This window comes from Lynx rufus, unplaced genomic scaffold, assembly GCF_022079265.1.
Source record: "Lynx rufus isolate CCGP_SWC_20201006 ecotype Redwood Valley unplaced genomic scaffold, mLynRuf1.p SCAF_9, whole genome shotgun sequence".
Taxonomy (NCBI): Eukaryota; Metazoa; Chordata; class Mammalia; order Carnivora; family Felidae; genus Lynx; species Lynx rufus.
In genome coordinates, this window is record NW_025814897.1 from 109,822,912 (window position 1) to 109,839,024 (window position 16,113).

At 53.6% G+C, this 16,113-nt stretch overlaps 2 protein-coding genes across 2 annotated transcripts in view; both read left to right on the plus strand.

Moving 5' to 3' along the window:
- The first annotated feature begins 964 nt into the window (after positions 1-964).
- On the plus strand, positions 965-8,648 carry PELI3 (pellino E3 ubiquitin protein ligase family member 3). Its single transcript, XM_047071405.1, has 7 exons — positions 965-1,116; positions 1,648-1,719; positions 4,035-4,164; positions 4,800-4,901; positions 5,697-5,891; positions 6,211-6,399; positions 7,684-8,648. Exons 1-7 carry the CDS (start codon positions 965-967, stop codon positions 8,251-8,253), a joined length of 1,410 nt encoding a protein of 469 aa, XP_046927361.1. The 3' UTR covers positions 8,254-8,648.
- A 3,922-nt stretch (positions 8,649-12,570) lies between these two features.
- DPP3 (dipeptidyl peptidase 3) overlaps positions 12,571-16,113 on the plus strand; it is a 35,255-nt gene continuing 31,712 nt past the window's right edge. The window contains exon 1 of the mRNA XM_047070919.1: positions 12,571-13,579. Within this exon, the coding sequence (XP_046926875.1) occupies positions 13,310-13,579 (270 nt within the window). The 5' untranslated portion in view covers positions 12,571-13,309. The remainder of the gene's footprint in view (positions 13,580-16,113) is intronic.

A 16,113-nucleotide genomic window follows, 5' to 3' on the forward strand; every position in this document is an offset into this window, starting at 1 on the left:
TGTGCGTGCGCGCGCGTGTTTGTGGCGAGGGGCCGCCGGGTGTGTATCTGCGTATGCGCTGGGCCGTCATTGTGCCTGCCCCCGGCGCGGGGCGCGGGGCTCGGGGCTCGGGGCGCGGGCCTGCCCCGGTGCAGTCCCTCCTGCGCGGGGATGTTTTCCAAACAGGCTTCCTGCGGAGACTGGCTCTGCTGCAGCCCCAGCCGGAGGGGGGAGCGCCGCCCCCACAGGCCTCCAGAGACCCGGGCGGCCCTGGGACTGCAGACAGACACCTGAGGGAGGGAGGGGGCGCGCACCCGGGAGGGGTCCAGAGGCCCGCCCGCCCGGCGAAGCCAAGATGGGGAGACTGAGGCAGATGGATGGGGAGGAGAAGGTGGCCAGACAGGATGACATGAGGAGGAGGGTGGGAAGAGAGACGGGCGAAAAGGACGGCCCCGGGAGGACAGAGAGTCATTGAGGAAAAAGACAGACAGACAGAGGCCTAGACCTGCAAGGGACTAAATGATTAAGATAGATAGATTCCAAGAGCCCAACGGAAGGGTTACTCTGAGGCCCCGGAGCCAAGAGTCAAACCCAGGAACTGAGTCTAAGATGAGGAATAAGGGCCCTCTAACTCTTGAGGTGTCTCTCTTCCAAGCATATCCCAGACTCTGGGGTCCTAGCCAAAAAGAAGCCTCTGGCCACCCCAAGTTGGTCTACCCCTCTGGCCCTCCCAGATATCCCGACCCTCTGATTGTGGGGCCCTTTCCTCTTGGTTCCATCCCACCCATTTCCCTTCCCTGGTATCCCAGCAACCCCGGGGCAGTTTAAAGGAGACAGAGGTGGAGTGGTTGCCATAGCAACAGAGGTGGTGAAAGGTCACTCTGGCCTTTGCCTAGGTGGTCCTGGCAGCAGGCCTGAGCTGGCATTGAGGGGGTTGGGATGAGAGGTTGCAAAATTCTTTTTCTCCTCTCCCACTCTGCCCAGAATGGTGCTAGAAGGAAACCCTGAAGTGGGGTCTCCCCGAACCTCAGACCTCGGGCACCCAGGGAGCCAGGGCTCTTGTGTCCTCTCTTCTCCTGGTGAAGATGCGCAGCCAGGCGAGGAGCCCATCAAGTATGGCGAACTCATCGTCCTGGGGTGAGCGACCCTGGCCCAGGTGGGGCAGGGCACCAGGCATCCCCCAGGGCAACCAGATCAAGGGCCCCAGCTCTCCCCACATACGACCTTCTGCTGTTTGTCCCTCCTCACCTCCCCAACTGAGAGAGTTGACCAAACCCACCTCAATTCCTGTTATTTTATCTTCCCATTTTTAATAAATTACTGAGAAAACTCCGACTGCCCACCTGAGTTTCTGATCAGAAATAAAGTAGCACCATCTGCCTTTCATAAAGCACCTAGTATATGTAGTCTGGGGTGAAGAACTTTGGTTCTCCAGCAAAAATACTTGGTTCAAATCCTGCCTCTGCAAGTAGCTTAACTTCCCTGTGCCTCCATTTTCCCACCTTACAAATAGGGATGCTAATAATACCTCAGAGGGTTTTTGGAGGAATGAATGAGGTGATTTCTGTAAAGCACGTAGAACAGTGCCTGGCACATATCAAGTGTTCTGGGAGGCAGGCTTGTGCCAAGCCCTTTCATGGACATTATTTCATTTCAATCTTCACAAAGATGCTGTGAGGAAGGAGGTGAGGAAACCGAGGCTCAGAGAGGGGAAGTGACTGGTCCAAGGGCACACAGCTGGTAAGTGGCAGGGCTGGGATTCGGACCCAGGGCTTTCTTACTCCAGGTCTAGTGCACATTCACTAAGCCACAGCTGACCCTCACGCTACAGATGAGAACCGAGGCCAGGAGAGAGGAAGCGATGTGAGTTGGTGGTCCGTGGGTAAACTTCATCCCTTCCTGGTCTCCGCCTGACCGGCATCCCTGCACCACCCGCTTCACCCCACCCCCAGGCACAGATCCCTCTTCTTCCTCCTCCATCCACACCTTTTGGCCTCTCTCTCTGCCATCTGCCCCGAAGAAAATATTTGAGAAGCTATGCTGTCATTATGATTACTTAGAAGTAATAGGGGCTGTTATACATGTACACGCCATGTGCTTTTCCCCTAATAATCATAGTTAACGTTTGTCAAGGGCTTGCTGTAGATCTGTCACACTCTGTGCCGGACATTTTTTAAATGATTTATGTCATTTAGTTCTCGCAATGAACCTGTGAGGTAGGTCCTGATTAATTAGCACCGTTTTACAGAGGTCATGTGATAAGTGGAAGAGCCAGAATTTAAGCCAGGCCCACCTGAGCCTCAAGCCCATGTCCTGAACTGGCCCACACCCCATAGGTGGGAAGATTTTACAAGGGCAAAAGTGATCCCCCTCTCAGGGATGCTTGCATGATAGGAGCAGCTGCTTGGTGTCCCAAAGGAAGGGCAGGCTTTCCAGTTGAGGGTGAGGCCACTGATGGGGGGAGAGTGCAGACCTGAGGGTATAGGCCCTCTTGACAGCTGTTTGTTCTCTGTAGAGCAGTGAAGCCCCACACTGGTTATAGAGCCACTCGGAGAGCACCTTGAAAATACTCATTGACAGGCCTGTCCGAAACCTGCAGAATCAGAATCTCCATGGGTAGAGCCAGGAAATCTGTATTTTAACGAGCTCATGAGAAGACTCTGATTTAAGTGGGCCTTATCTGTATTTGGCAGCTCTTCATCCTGGGACTGCCTGCTCTAAAGCCTTCCATGGCTCCCTAGTCTTCCAGAAAAAAGTCCAGGCTCTTAAGCTTGGTGTTCAGGGCCCTTCCAGCAGCTTCATCTTCCTCTACTGCAGTTTATCACCCAAATCACCACTCCCTGATCTCACCAAACCCTGCCAGTCTCATGACCTTTGCTTGGGGTGAGCCTTCCCTCGGGAAGGGCCTCTGCAAGAAAGGCCGGAGTCAGACGACCCAAGTTCAAATCTCTGACTTTTTCACTTACTAGCCTGGGACCTCAGGCAGGTCATTTTACCTCCCTGAGCCTCAATTTTTCTCATTTGTAAAATGGGAAGAAAGGTACTTACCTGGCAGGACATTGCACAGATTCCATTAGGTAATTAATAACGTGAAGCACCGGGAACACGGGAGGCTCCAGTACATGGCAGTGACCAAGGCTGTGACTCACCCCATCTTTGCCTTCCACAATCACCCCCTCTGGATAAGAGCTGGAAGGAAGGTAGAAATTTGACATGTTATGGATATATGGAGGTGGTGGCATTGTGGGTCTTTCTTTCTTTCTTTCTTTCTTTCTTTCTTTCTTTCTTTCTTTCTTTTCTTAAAGTTGATTTATTTATTTTGAGAGATGTATACAGAGAGCATGAGCAGGGGAGGGCAGAGAGAAAAGGAGAAAGGGAGAGAGAGAGAGAATCCCAAGCAGGCTCTGCACTGTCAGCACAGAGCCCAACACAGGGCTCGAACTCATGAACAGTGAGATCATGACCTGAGCTGAAACCAAGAGTCAGATGCTTAACCAACTGAGCCACCCAGGTGCCCCTCTGTTTTTTCTTTCATTCTGGTTTCCAGTCATACTTGTGGTGTAACAAGTGACAGTTTGCTATAGAGGTGAATCCTTTCTAGTTCTTCAAAGCCCAGCTTCCTCTTCTAGAAACCTGATCTGAGGCCAGAATTCCCTTCTCCTGCCTCTGGGCCTATGGCACAGTTGGTACTCAGGTTCCTTGAAAAGCTCAGGACCCCCACTTCCCTGCCACTGAGGACACAGGACTGACCTGCGGTGTGCCCCTGATGCCACCCCACCGCCCAGCATCTGGCCACACATGGCTCAGGCATCCAGGAAGCACTGGTTAATTGAATGAAAAGTCTTTTGTAGCTACTCTGCTCCTCACCCTACTTCCCAAAGGCACTGATTTGATATAGTAGGGAGGGTCTTCTAGTTTCAGATGCTTCTAGTGTTTGTTACCGTAGAACGTGCCCAGAAGTTAGCAGTTCCTCCAAATCTCTCAGGGGCTCACTTTCTTTTTTTTTTCTCTCTCTCTCCCTTCAATTCCTTCTTTTTAACCCTCCACATCCACAGCTACAATGGGTGTCTGGCAAGTGGGGACAAGGGCCGCCGGAGAAGCCGCCTGGCACTGAGCCGCCGGCCCCATGCCAACGGAGTGAAGCCAGACGTCATGCACCACATCTCCACACCGCTCGTCTCCAAGGCAAGCAGCCTGTCCCAGTAGACCTGGACAAAAGTCCTGTGCTCCCTGCCCAGATCCCAGGTCCTCAGCCTTCCCAGTGCTGCCTGCCCACAGGCCTGCTGGAGCAGGGGAGCCCTCTGTGTCTTCTGGGGCTACCAGGGAAGTGGTGCCGAGAGGAGATCCCCTGCAGCGTACCGCACTTTACAGTTTGCAGAATGTTTCTTTGATGACCAGATCCCAGCCATTGAATGGAAACGATCAGCATCATTTAGAGGCAGCCAAGGCTCAGAGAAGGGATGTGACAGTCACACAGCAATGGCAAAGGAAAGCCTTTGGCTTCAGAGGATTTGGGTTAAGATACAAGCTCTCCTGTTTCCATCTGTGTGACTTTTGGCCAGTTTCTTCTCCTCCCTGAGCTGCGGTTCCCTCAGCCATAAGATGGGAATAATAACCAGGCCTCCCTCTTGGGGTGGCTGTAGGGATCAGATAAGGCAACCTGAGTATAGTGCCAGCTGCACAGGACATCCTCTGCGAGGGTAGAACTGCCCCTTCCCTGGGATTGGCCAGTGGGCGTTGGCTTCCAACTTGTGGCTCAGAGGCTCACACTTCTCTTGGCCACATGCCCTGGGAAGTGACTTCTCCTTTCTCCCCACCAGGCACTGAGTAACCGTGGCCAGCACAGCATCTCGTACACACTGTCCCGGAGCCACTCGGTCATAGTTGAATACACACATGACAGTGACACAGACATGTTCCAGGTATGCTCAGGCCCCTCTGTAAGCCTCTTGGCCACAGAGCCACCGGGCTTCAACATCCAGCACTGCAGGCATTCCAGGGTGACCCTGGAGGACTGAAGGCCGTGGTGAGGGTGTTTTGGGGGGGGGGGGACTCAGTGTAATCAACTACTCTTCAGATGAGGAAGCAGGATGTCCTATGAGGCCTTTGACTTCCTGGAGTCACACAGCAAATCAGTGGCTGTATCAAAATTTAAAACTCAAGACCAGACTCCCAGGCCACGGGAGGCCATACAGCTTAAGAGTTCAGAGTGCGGTGCAACAGTCATACTACCTGGGTCAGATCCCAGCTCCATCACTTACTAGCTGGGTAACTTTGGGCAAGCGTCGCTTAGACTCTCTGGGCCTCTGTTTCCTCATCTGTACAGTGGAGCCCACAGTATACCCACCCCATGGAATTATTGGGAAGATTAGCTGAGATATGGCACATGAAGGGCTTAGCACGGTATCTAGTAAATTTAAAAAATTCACTATGTGCTGCTAATGTTTGAGCACTCCCAGACCGTGGGTGTCACGTTTTCACTGGTCAATTAAAAAAAAAATAAACTCATTTTTATTGAGTGGGGGAGACAGAGAAGCCCCAGATCCTAGCCACTGGATTTGGAGACCCCAGCTGAGAGCCCAGAGTGCTTAGGGAGTCGGGGTGGTACTCCCCCCTCCTCGTTGTTTGGTGACCCCGCAGGCGGAACCCTGGGGTAGGAAGCCTGTGGGATTGAGCCGTGCACAGTATCCCTGTGCTCGCCCTCCTCTTCCTCACAGATCGGCCGTTCCACCGAGAACATGATCGACTTTGTGGTAACGGACACATCGCCTGGAGGAGGGGCCGCCGAGGGCCCCTCTGCCCAGAGCACCATCTCCCGCTATGCCTGCCGCATCCTCTGTGACCGCCGGCCGCCCTATACTGCCCGCATCTATGCTGCTGGCTTTGATGCCTCCAGCAACATCTTCCTTGGAGTGAGTGAGCCCCCCCCAGGCAGGGACCGGCACTTTATCTGAGAGTGAGCAGAGGGGTAGGGTGGGGAGGGTCAGTGTCCTGGGGTGATGGACCAGTGGGCAGTCATCATAACTGTGACCTATGCTGGCAGTGGCAATGTCACTTAAAACATGAGCACAGTGAGACTCCAGGACTTCAGGTGATGCCCCCGGCCGTGCAGCGCCCATTCCAGTCCTCTCTGGGCTCCCTCTGACTGCGAGGGTATTGGGGCAGCATCCCGGGATCGCGGCCTGCTGGGGGCCACTCGGGGATATGATCTGATCCCACATGTGGTCCCAGGAGCGGGCAGCCAAGTGGCGGACCCCCGACGGCCTGATGGACGGCTTAACCACCAATGGGGTCCTGGTGATGCACCCAGCAGGCGGCTTCTCTGAGGACTCGGCCCCGGGTGTCTGGAGGGAGATATCAGTCTGTGGGAATGTGTACACTCTGAGGGACAGCCGCTCGGCACAGCAGCGAGGGAAGCTGGTAGGTGGCCTGCTCCATCCTCCCCGCCCCCGACTCCTTCCCAGGCCCTTCCCCCTGATCTCCAGCCCTCCTACACAAGGGAGCTCCAACAGGTTCCATTTGGGGGTCATGCCCCACTTGCCCCACAGAGAGGACCAGACCAGTGGCTCCAAAATGTAGCTCACATACTGCTGGAGGTCTATGGGGTGAGGCGCGATAGAGCACACATAAATGCACTGTGCGGTAGAAAGTGGCCTTAGGGATGCCGACAGCTTAAGACATCCCAGCCTCCTGTGAGGATGACACTTGGCCCATGTGTGAGCAGTTTATAGCCGAAAGTGTTGGCAGTTTGCAACGTGTCTCTCACGTTCGGATGGATTTAGCTTTATTATCCTCTACTAGCGGGAAAGGGCCCTTGGAGTAGTTCTCACGGAGGTGACAGTGAATGCTCCACGTGGCACAGATCAGAGAACTAACATTAGGAGCTGGGACAGAGTCCTAGAGAGAGGCAGGGGCCTGCCCATGGTCACGTGGCTAAGCTCCTTAAATGGGCCTCTCCGAGCTCTTCCAGGGCTCGAGCACACCCGGCAAACAGATGCACAATCTCAGGGAAGAGCATGGCTTCTCTTTCCAGAGCACCAATTCTACGGGGAGATTTGGAGAAACATTATCTTTAAAATCGGTGCGTGTGAATATTTCACTGGCACACACTTGTTGAGTACCTACTGTGTTCCAGGCACTGTTCCAGACGTTTACGTTGATTGATTCATGGGAACCACTTGAGATAATGGGACGCAGACTCCATCTCGAGGATAAGGAAATTAAGACACAGAGAGGTTGAGTTACTTGACCGGGGATGCAAAGTTAGTAAACAGTGAAGCCAGGAATCACACCCAGGCACGCTAGTTCTAGAATCATTGCTTTTAACCACAGCCACTGGGACAGCTGCCTTGGGCTAAGCCCCCCAGTGTTTCTCAGATAGAAGGGTTTTCCCACTTCTGCCCTTAGGGGAGACCCTGGGAACAACCTTGTTTTGGTCAAGCTCTCCTGATGTGACAGATAAAGTGACCGAGGCCCATGTCACACTGTGAGGGACAGTGCATGCCTGGGAGCACTGACTTGCTCTCCCACATGGGTTCTCAGGCCTCCTGGCTCCTCTGCCCCAGCCCACCCCACTGGCCCAGGGTGTTCTCTCCAGGGAGGTTCAGTGGGATGGATAGGTGGCTTGGCTGGGGTGACGGCTGCCCAATGGCCAGGAGTTCGGGGGCCTCTTGAGCAGTAAGGCCCTTCTGCTGTCTCTGGCAGGTGGAAAACGAGTCTAATGTGCTGCAGGACGGCTCCCTCATTGACCTGTGTGGGGCCACGCTGCTATGGCGCACGCCAGCAGGGCTGCTGAGGGCACCCACGCTGAAGCAGCTAGAGGCCCAGCGGCAGGAAGCGAACGCAGCACGGCCCCAGTGCCCCGTGGGCCTCAGCACCCTGGCCTTCCCCAGTCCGGCCCGTGGCCGCACAGCACCCGACAAGCAGCAGCCCTGGGTCTACGTCCGTTGTGGCCACGTCCACGGCTACCATGGCTGGGGCTGCAGGAGAGAGCGGGGCCCCCAGGAGCGCGAGTGTCCTCTCTGTCGCCTCGTGGGACCCTATGTCCCCCTATGGCTCGGCCAGGAGGCCGGCCTCTGTCTGGACCCTGGACCACCCAGCCATGCCTTTGCACCCTGCGGCCATGTCTGCTCTGAGAAGACTGCCCGCTACTGGGCCCAGACACCACTGCCCCATGGCACCCATGCTTTCCATGCTGCCTGCCCCTTTTGTGGGGCCTGGCTCACCGGCGAGCATGGCTGCGTCCGCCTCATTTTCCAGGGGCCACTGGACTAGGCTCTCCCGGGGCCCTGGATGCCGTGCCCACCTGCCCACCTAGGTCCCCCACCTTCTGCAGCCCAGAGGGAGCTCTGCATGTGGGACTCTACCTGCTGGCACATAGCCACACCGGATGGACGTGTTGGATGGGCTGTGCTCCTCCCTCTTATCTCTGGTCCCCCAAACCCCTACCCCAGTCATAATGATGGGGCCCTCAGCACCAGCTCTGTCCCGGGCTTTCCTGGGGTGTCCTACATCATGCCGCCTACACTGTGTCCCTGGGGGAGTGAAGGGGCCGTGGGCCCCTGACCCCCAGCTTAGGCTGGCTGTGCCCCGAGCCTGCCGACCCAGCTCCAGATATACTCACCCTGCTGCTGCCCTGGGTTCCTCTATAAACCTTGCTGCTCAGCTGCCCTCGCAAATCCCGCGTGTCCAGCATGAGTGCAGTGCCGCCAGCCCCTGCGTGAGCGATGGGTGGGCAGCAGGCTGGGACTGGCATCTGCTGATACCCACTGTGGGCTGGACCACTATGCCAAGTGGGCTCTGGGGACAGACACAATCAGACTTGGTTCCCTGCCCGGTGGAATTCACAGTCTAGTGGACGACAGACCAAATTACTGAATGACAGCACAGTTTCCTGTGTGCCAGGATCGGAGAATGGCCAAAGGCTGTGGAGCAGGTCTCACTAGAAGGCGGGAGGGTGAGGGGGGCTCGGGTGGGAACTCCCCACAGGAAGGGGAGTGTGCTGTGGGCAGGAGGGAGGCTGAGCACAGGCTCAGGTAGGAGGAAGCAGAGAACTGAGCGAGCGGTTGAGTGTCTGGGGCAGTGGCAACAGGGGGCAGAAAGGAGGCCGGAGCAAGAGGTTGGGGCTGTGCTGATGGGGAAGATGCCGGATGGAGGCTTTGGGACCTCATTTGTGGACAGTCAGGAGCAGGGGGAAGAGAGGGGACTCTCACAGTGCGCTGGCTGACAGAAGGGCTGGTATTGCCAAGTGCCCACCATGCCCCTTGCTGTGCTGCTGCTGATAATAACTTTGTTAATGGAGCATTAACTAGGCGGTTTTGCTATTTGATCCTCATAGCAACCCAGGGAGCAAGGTGTTACCATTTCTATCTAAGATTCTGAGATTAAGGCACATGCGCCAAGTCATACAGCTAGAAAAGATTCAAATCGTGCCCTCAGCCCGCCCTCCTCTCCATCACACTGTGCTGCTTTCCTTGAACAGGGGTGGGAGAAGTTGGGAGGGGTGTGGCAGGAAAAATGCTTGGTGACAGAGGAGCCAGGTCTGGAGGGATGAGGAATGAGGGGTGTGGATGTTGGGCTGGGGCCTGGTGGCCCTTGGTTGCCATGAAGACCAAGTCTAAACTGGATCCCCACTCATCCTAAGTGTCACTTCTTCCTGAGAGCCAAGGCAGCCTCGGTGTGCTGCTGGGGTTGCTTCCAGACCATTCCTGGGGACAGCAACCTTGGGAGACAGGTAGGTGGAAGTTCTGGAGATCCAAAAACCTGAAAAAGACTCTAAGTACAGGCCTGACCCGGGCATCATCCCCAGTTGAAGACAGCTGTTAGAGCCTTAGGGAGTACAGATTCCAAGGGGAGGGATCTGCCCCGGGCCACACAGCTGGTGGGGCCACAGAGATCAGACGTAGGGCTCTTGAGAGGACAGAGGGCACCGGTGGGTGGTGAAAAGGGGATGTGATGAGCTTCAGTGCATCACACTGCCACAGTGGGGGAGCCCAGATGGGATGCTCAGGTGGATGTGGGAGTACTGTGACACACACACACACACACACACACACACACACACACACACACCACTAGGAATCCGGCTCTTCCCAGTTGTTCTTTCTTCTGACCCTGTTGGGAACCAGTCAGGGGAATGTTCCAGTCCCATTCCAGCAGAGAACCTTACTCTCTGGGAGAAGAGACAAGCAAAGAGCATGGAACCATCCCAGGGAGAACTCAGAGGTAGTGGTGGGGGGTAATACAGCCCTGAATTTCGCCCAGCTTTGCCCCTTCCCAGCTCTTGGAGCCTCAGTCACCTGTTAAATGGAATAGCAGTTACTACATCACCAGATGGTTGTGACTGTATAGAGAGCACCTGTAACACAGTAGGTACTTAATGTTACTTCCCCACATACCCCTCCTGCATTTCCATGGGGAAGAACCAAGGCTGGGGATGGTCATGACTCCAGTGAGTGGACTGCTCCATATGATTATGTGTGTGTGTGTGTGTGTGTGTGTGTGTGTGTGTGTGTGTGTGTGTGTGTGTGTGTTGGGGCAAGTGGAGGGGACAGTGTGGTGGAAGGTGTCAGGAAGGCTAGACTCCTGTTCAGGGACACCTGAGGATAGGCTGGGTGGCCTTAGGGAAGTCAATGAACCTATTAGCCTCAGTTTCCCCATCTCCTGCAATGGGTAAAATGATATCCTACCAGGGTTTTTGCAAGAATGGAATATCCTCCATGTCAAGCTGCTGACACAGGACCTCGTGTGCTCAAATTAACTGTGATCATAAAAACATAGTTTGGTTAAGGGTCCCAGGTGGGCTGGAATCTTTTGCTAGCCTGAGCTGCCCACTGGTGGCTGGAGAACACTACCTCCTTTACTGGTGCACATTTCAAATTCACTCAAATCAAGGAAGTGTACCCATTTTAAAGACAAAACTGAAGCACAGGGAAGAAGAGGGTGACTTTCCTAAGGACATAGATCAATTTATTGAGCTCCTTGTAATGATAATCATCATCAGAGCCAACAGTAAGTGGCACTGTTGTGTCAAGCAGGGCCTTGGGCACTTTCGTAAATGAGAAACTGGCGTCGATGCTGGGCAGATGCTGCGGGGGGCCTAGACACAGGTGTGGCAAAGGTATGGCGAGGAGAGTATGTGGATTTCAGGTATTCCCTTTCCCCAGTTCCTCTGGGCACAACACTAGGGGGCAGACTGTCCACTCACCACTTCGCTCCCTGGAGTGGAGACAAGTGTTAGCCCAGCCCGGGTTTTCTGGCTGAGGGAGCCAAAGACTCCGAGAGGTGAAGTGTCCCACCCAAGTCCACACAGCCAGTAGGCAATGGAGGCTGGATTCGACCTCAGATGGCCTGGCTCCTCCCACACTGACCCAGGACCTTCACAGTGCTCCCCACTCAGCCCAGGCCTGGTGCCAGCACTTCTATGTGCCATGCTCCACCCAGGATATCCTCTTGTGAGTCCACCCAGACGTGCAAAAGTCTCAGGCCCAGCTCTGCCTTTTGGGGTCACAGGCAGCTTTCCGATCCATCGAGTTATCGGCCAAGCACCAACAGACGGCTAGGCCTCTCGCCCCTTTGTGCCGAGGAAACAAAGGCTCAGAGATGTTTAGCAGCTGCATCCCAAGACCCTGGCGAGTCAACGGCAGGGCAGTGATGCACTTGAGGGCATTTCTCCGTGTCTCCGCAAGGGTGTGATCACCTCAGCCTAAGCCCAGCAGCTCGCCCTGTAGGGTCGCAGTCTCCTAAGTATCTCCACGGCCTGACCCTCGAATCCAGTGAGGAAGAAGGAGCCACATGACTTCCATTGTGCAGGTTTCCACCTGCAAAACTGAGGTGGGGGACCCAAAGCAGAGTCGGGTTGGGACTCTGATGGGGAGTCCCTGTGCTCCGTACAGACACCCATGCCGCCCCGTCCGGACTCGGAGGGACCTGGTCAGCCCACGCCGCGGCCAGGCCAGCCACTCAGGTTCCAGTGGCCCGCGAGAGCACCCTCGCTGACAAAGGCCAAGGCCGCAGGGGCCATCCCCGTGCGACCCTGTAGGGCCCGGGGGCGGGGAGAGGCGGGCCGGCGGACTGCGCCGAGGCGCGCCTATTGGCTGGAGCTGACGCCCATCCGGGCTCCGAGGCCCGACAATTGGCCGCGGGGGGCGGAGTTCGCGGAGCCCCAATGAATGGGGGAGCCGGAAGCAGGAAGTGAGTTTGCGATCCGAGCAGCTGCTGCAGGTGAGGCGCGGCGCCCGGGTTTTGGGGTCACGGTGCGTCATCCTCGGGGGACAGGGCGAGTCTGGACCGAACGCAAGATCATTCTTTTTCTGCCTTCCATCCAGTACCCCTTCCACATTCATTGTGGCCCCTATGCCAAGGAACCCTCCGGGCAGCAAAGAGTTAACCCGGGGCGGGGGCGGGAGGTGGGGTTAGTGCTACTGGGGCGGAGCATCCGGAGTGGTGGGGGAGGCTGGACACTCATTCCCGGTAAGGGGGGGGGGGTGCGGTGTGGAAAATGCACTGGGTTGGGAGGTCCCGGGTCCCAACGGGGCTGTGAGAATTCGGTAAGTTTCGTGGCCTCTCTAAGCCTCAGTGTCTCTGTCTGTAAAATGAGTTTTCTTCCAGCTCCGAACTTCTGCGGCTCTGAGGCTCCCCTGGCCGAGCACGGGGGAGAGGGTAGGAGGATGGAAGGCCAAGGAAAAGGCAGTTAGAAGGATGGGAGTGAGACAGATTGCACACTGTCCTGGTGAGGTTGGCGTTATTATCACCCCCATTTTACAGAGGTGAAAACGGAGGCACGGAAAAGTGAAAACTGACTTGATTTTAGAAGTCTAGAGCTGAACCAAGTTTGGAACCTGGGTCTTCCAGCTGATAGCATGGAACTCTGTCCTTTTGAACACAGTGGTGGGTGGAATTGAAGAATTCTGAATTCACAATTGAGGAGAATTCTGAAGAGGAGGTTAGGAAGTCAGAGAAGGAGGAGGGGAGGCTGAGTGCCCCCTCCCCCACCCCCGCTGGGAGTCTAGAGATGCAGGTCTCTGCTTCTGATCTCTCCCTTGTGTTATTACTTGTGTATTAGGCAAAGCTCCTAGCCTCTCTGGGCCTCAGTTTCCCCATCTGTAATACTGGTAGTTGAATTCATTCTTTAAGGTTTAGGGGCCCCAGGCCAAATGTGACCCACCAGTGTATTTTGTAATATCCTTGGATGAGTCACCTAACCTCTGAGCCTCAGTTAACATATCTGGTGAATGGGTTTGGGGGAGGATTAAATGAGACCATGAGAGTGCAGAGCTAGGTGTGTGGTAAATGATGGCTGTGATGATGGTGATGGTTCTCAGCAGGGCCCATGGCGGACGCCCAGTACATCCTGCCCAATGACATCGGTGTGTCTAGCCTGGACTGCCGCGAGGCCTTCCGCCTGCTGTCACCCACAGAGCGCCTGTATGCCCACCATCTGTCACGGGCCGCCTGGTACGGAGGCCTGGCTGTGCTGCTGCAGACCTCCCCTGAGGCCCCCTACATCTATGCCCTGCTCAGCCGCCTCTTCCGTGCCCAGGACCCAGACCAGCTGCGCCAGCATGCCCTGGCTGAGGGCCTTACCGAGGAGGAGTATCAGGTCAGTTCTTTTAGGTCATCCTGCATTTCCTGAGGGGCTTCTGGGTATGAGGGACCACAAGCAGGGGTACAAAGGTCTTTCTCTTTAGATTAGACCAAAGGTTGCATATACAGGAACCTCCTCTCCTAGAGTCTCAGTCTTACCTGTAAAACATGCATGAGGGTAGTCTGTACCTTCTAGGGCTGCAGTGACCTGACTCCAAGATAAATAGTGGCTGCTGTGATTTAACAGGGGCTGTGAGTAAAGGCAACAGCTGTGGAGATTCAGAGGCAGTAGAGGAATGAGTCCAGGGTAGGAATCGGGAGGTCTGAGTTCTGGACCAGATCTTCCTCCACCATGTTGTGCGTTCCTGCCTGTCCTCTGGTTTTTGTTTGTTCGTGGGTCTGTTGGCCAAATATGTGAATACATTTGTAGTGCATTGTTGCAATGCAGAAGGACACAAAATACAAAGATCACTCATTGGATGGTGCGGTGTGCAGCCTTTTAATTCCTCTGTCTGTGTATTGCATACCTACATGTGTACATGCACATGTGTATCAGTTCCTCATTTTGTCCTTTACATAAATGAGATCATGCCATGTGTGAGTAGGATCTATTTCTAGAAGTCGCATTGCTGGGTCAAAGGCTCTGTACGTTTATAATTGATTGATGTTGTTAAATCATCTTCTACAAAGGTTTCACCCAGAATGTATGAGAATGTGGCCTGTTTTTCTATATGTAAAATAAAGGGATTGGATTGCTTCTCTCTGAGCTGAGGCCCAGGCTGTTTCTTCTACCTTGTTTTAACTTTTAGTAATCAGCATCCCATCTCTAGGCCTTGATTTATTCATGAAAAGAGTTAACAGCGAGACAAGTGCTTGGAAATAGAAAATTGCTGCATGTGCTACTGTTTCCAGTGGGATATTTTTGTTTGCAAAGAGCAGAAACCCACCTCAAATTGGCTTCAGTGAAAATGAAATTCATGACTTCCAGTTTCCAGTCCAGCATGTGAGGAACTTAAAAGTCACCGATCTGTCCTAACAAGTAAAAGGCAGGACAAACCAGAAAATCGACAGCTTTTCTTACGTCCTTAAAAGAAATGAGGCCACAGGGCTGCCGCTCCCAAATTGGAGAGACAGACAGGTGGGTACAGAGAATCACAACTTAACAGCAGAAATTCATGAGCAGAAGCCTTCCCCACAACCAGCACTAGGGTAGGAAAACCTAAACTGTAACTGAAAAATTGCTGGAGGCTCCAGTGTGGACAGCTCTGAGAGTTAAAAACTCCAGGGGAACCCAGTCACAGGAGAGGCCCCCACACATTTGGGAGTTTTACCTCCAGGATCTTGACTGGGTCCTCACAATGAGTTTCAGAGAAAAAGCCCCTTGTGCTTCTGACAGGGGAAAGGGAAAGGGAACTGCTTTTGAAAAATGCCAGAACATTCTGTTCTTAACAGTTTGCTCTCAGGAGAAACTATTTCACCAGAACCTAACCTTCTAGGGATTTATGAGAACCTAACTGACCTGGGCAGAGGAAAATATCCCACTCCAGACAGTTCTAAGTCATCCTGTCCCACCTAAGGGTGGGTGGGGACACAGGACCGAGAAGCCCATGAGGAGTTCACAGTCCAGAGGTAAAGGCTCACTAACAGACTAATGAGACCTATTCATGGGACCGTAGAATACTTCTGGGACTCCCACACCTGGCTATCACGTTATGAAAGACCTATTTACAGCAGTTCTTTTTATGCAGTACATCATGTCTGGCTATCAAGAAAAAATAACAACATAATAAAAAAGCAAAGAACGCAGTGTGGAGAGACAGAGAAAGCATTAGAACCAGATTCAGATATAGCAGGTATGGTGGACTGATAAGGAATTGAAACAGCTATGATTAATAGCCCTATGATTAGGGCTAAGGGCCCTAATGGATAAAGTAGACCACATGCAAAAACAGATGGGCAGAGAGATGGAAATCCTAAGAAAGAACCCAAAAGTGCTAGAAGTTTAAAAACACAGAAATGAAGAATGCCTTTGCTGGCCTTATTAGTAGACTTGACCCAGCTGAGGAAGGACTCGCTGAGCTTCAGTATATCCCAATAGAAACCTTCAACACTGACAAGCAAAGAGAAAAAAAAGACTGAAAAAAGCAGCACAGAGTATCTGAGAACCGTAGAGCAACTGTAGGAACCGTATATGTAATGGGAATACCAGAAGAGGAAGAAAGAAACAGAAGAAATATCTGAAACAATTATGACCAAGAATTTCCTCACATTAGTGTCAGATACTAAACCACAGATCCACAAAGCCCAGTGAACACTAAGCAGAATATTAAATGTCATAAAAAACTACACTTAGGCATATTTCCAAAGTACAGAAAATCAAAGAAAAAGTCCTGGAAGAAGCCGGAGGAAAAGTAGATCTTAGCTTTAGAGGAGCAAAGATAAGAATTGCATCCAATTTCTCAGAAACCACACGGACAAGAAGAAAGTGGATTGGATTATTTGAAGTGTGGAAAGAAAAAGCCACCAACCTAGGATTCTGTACCTTGTGAA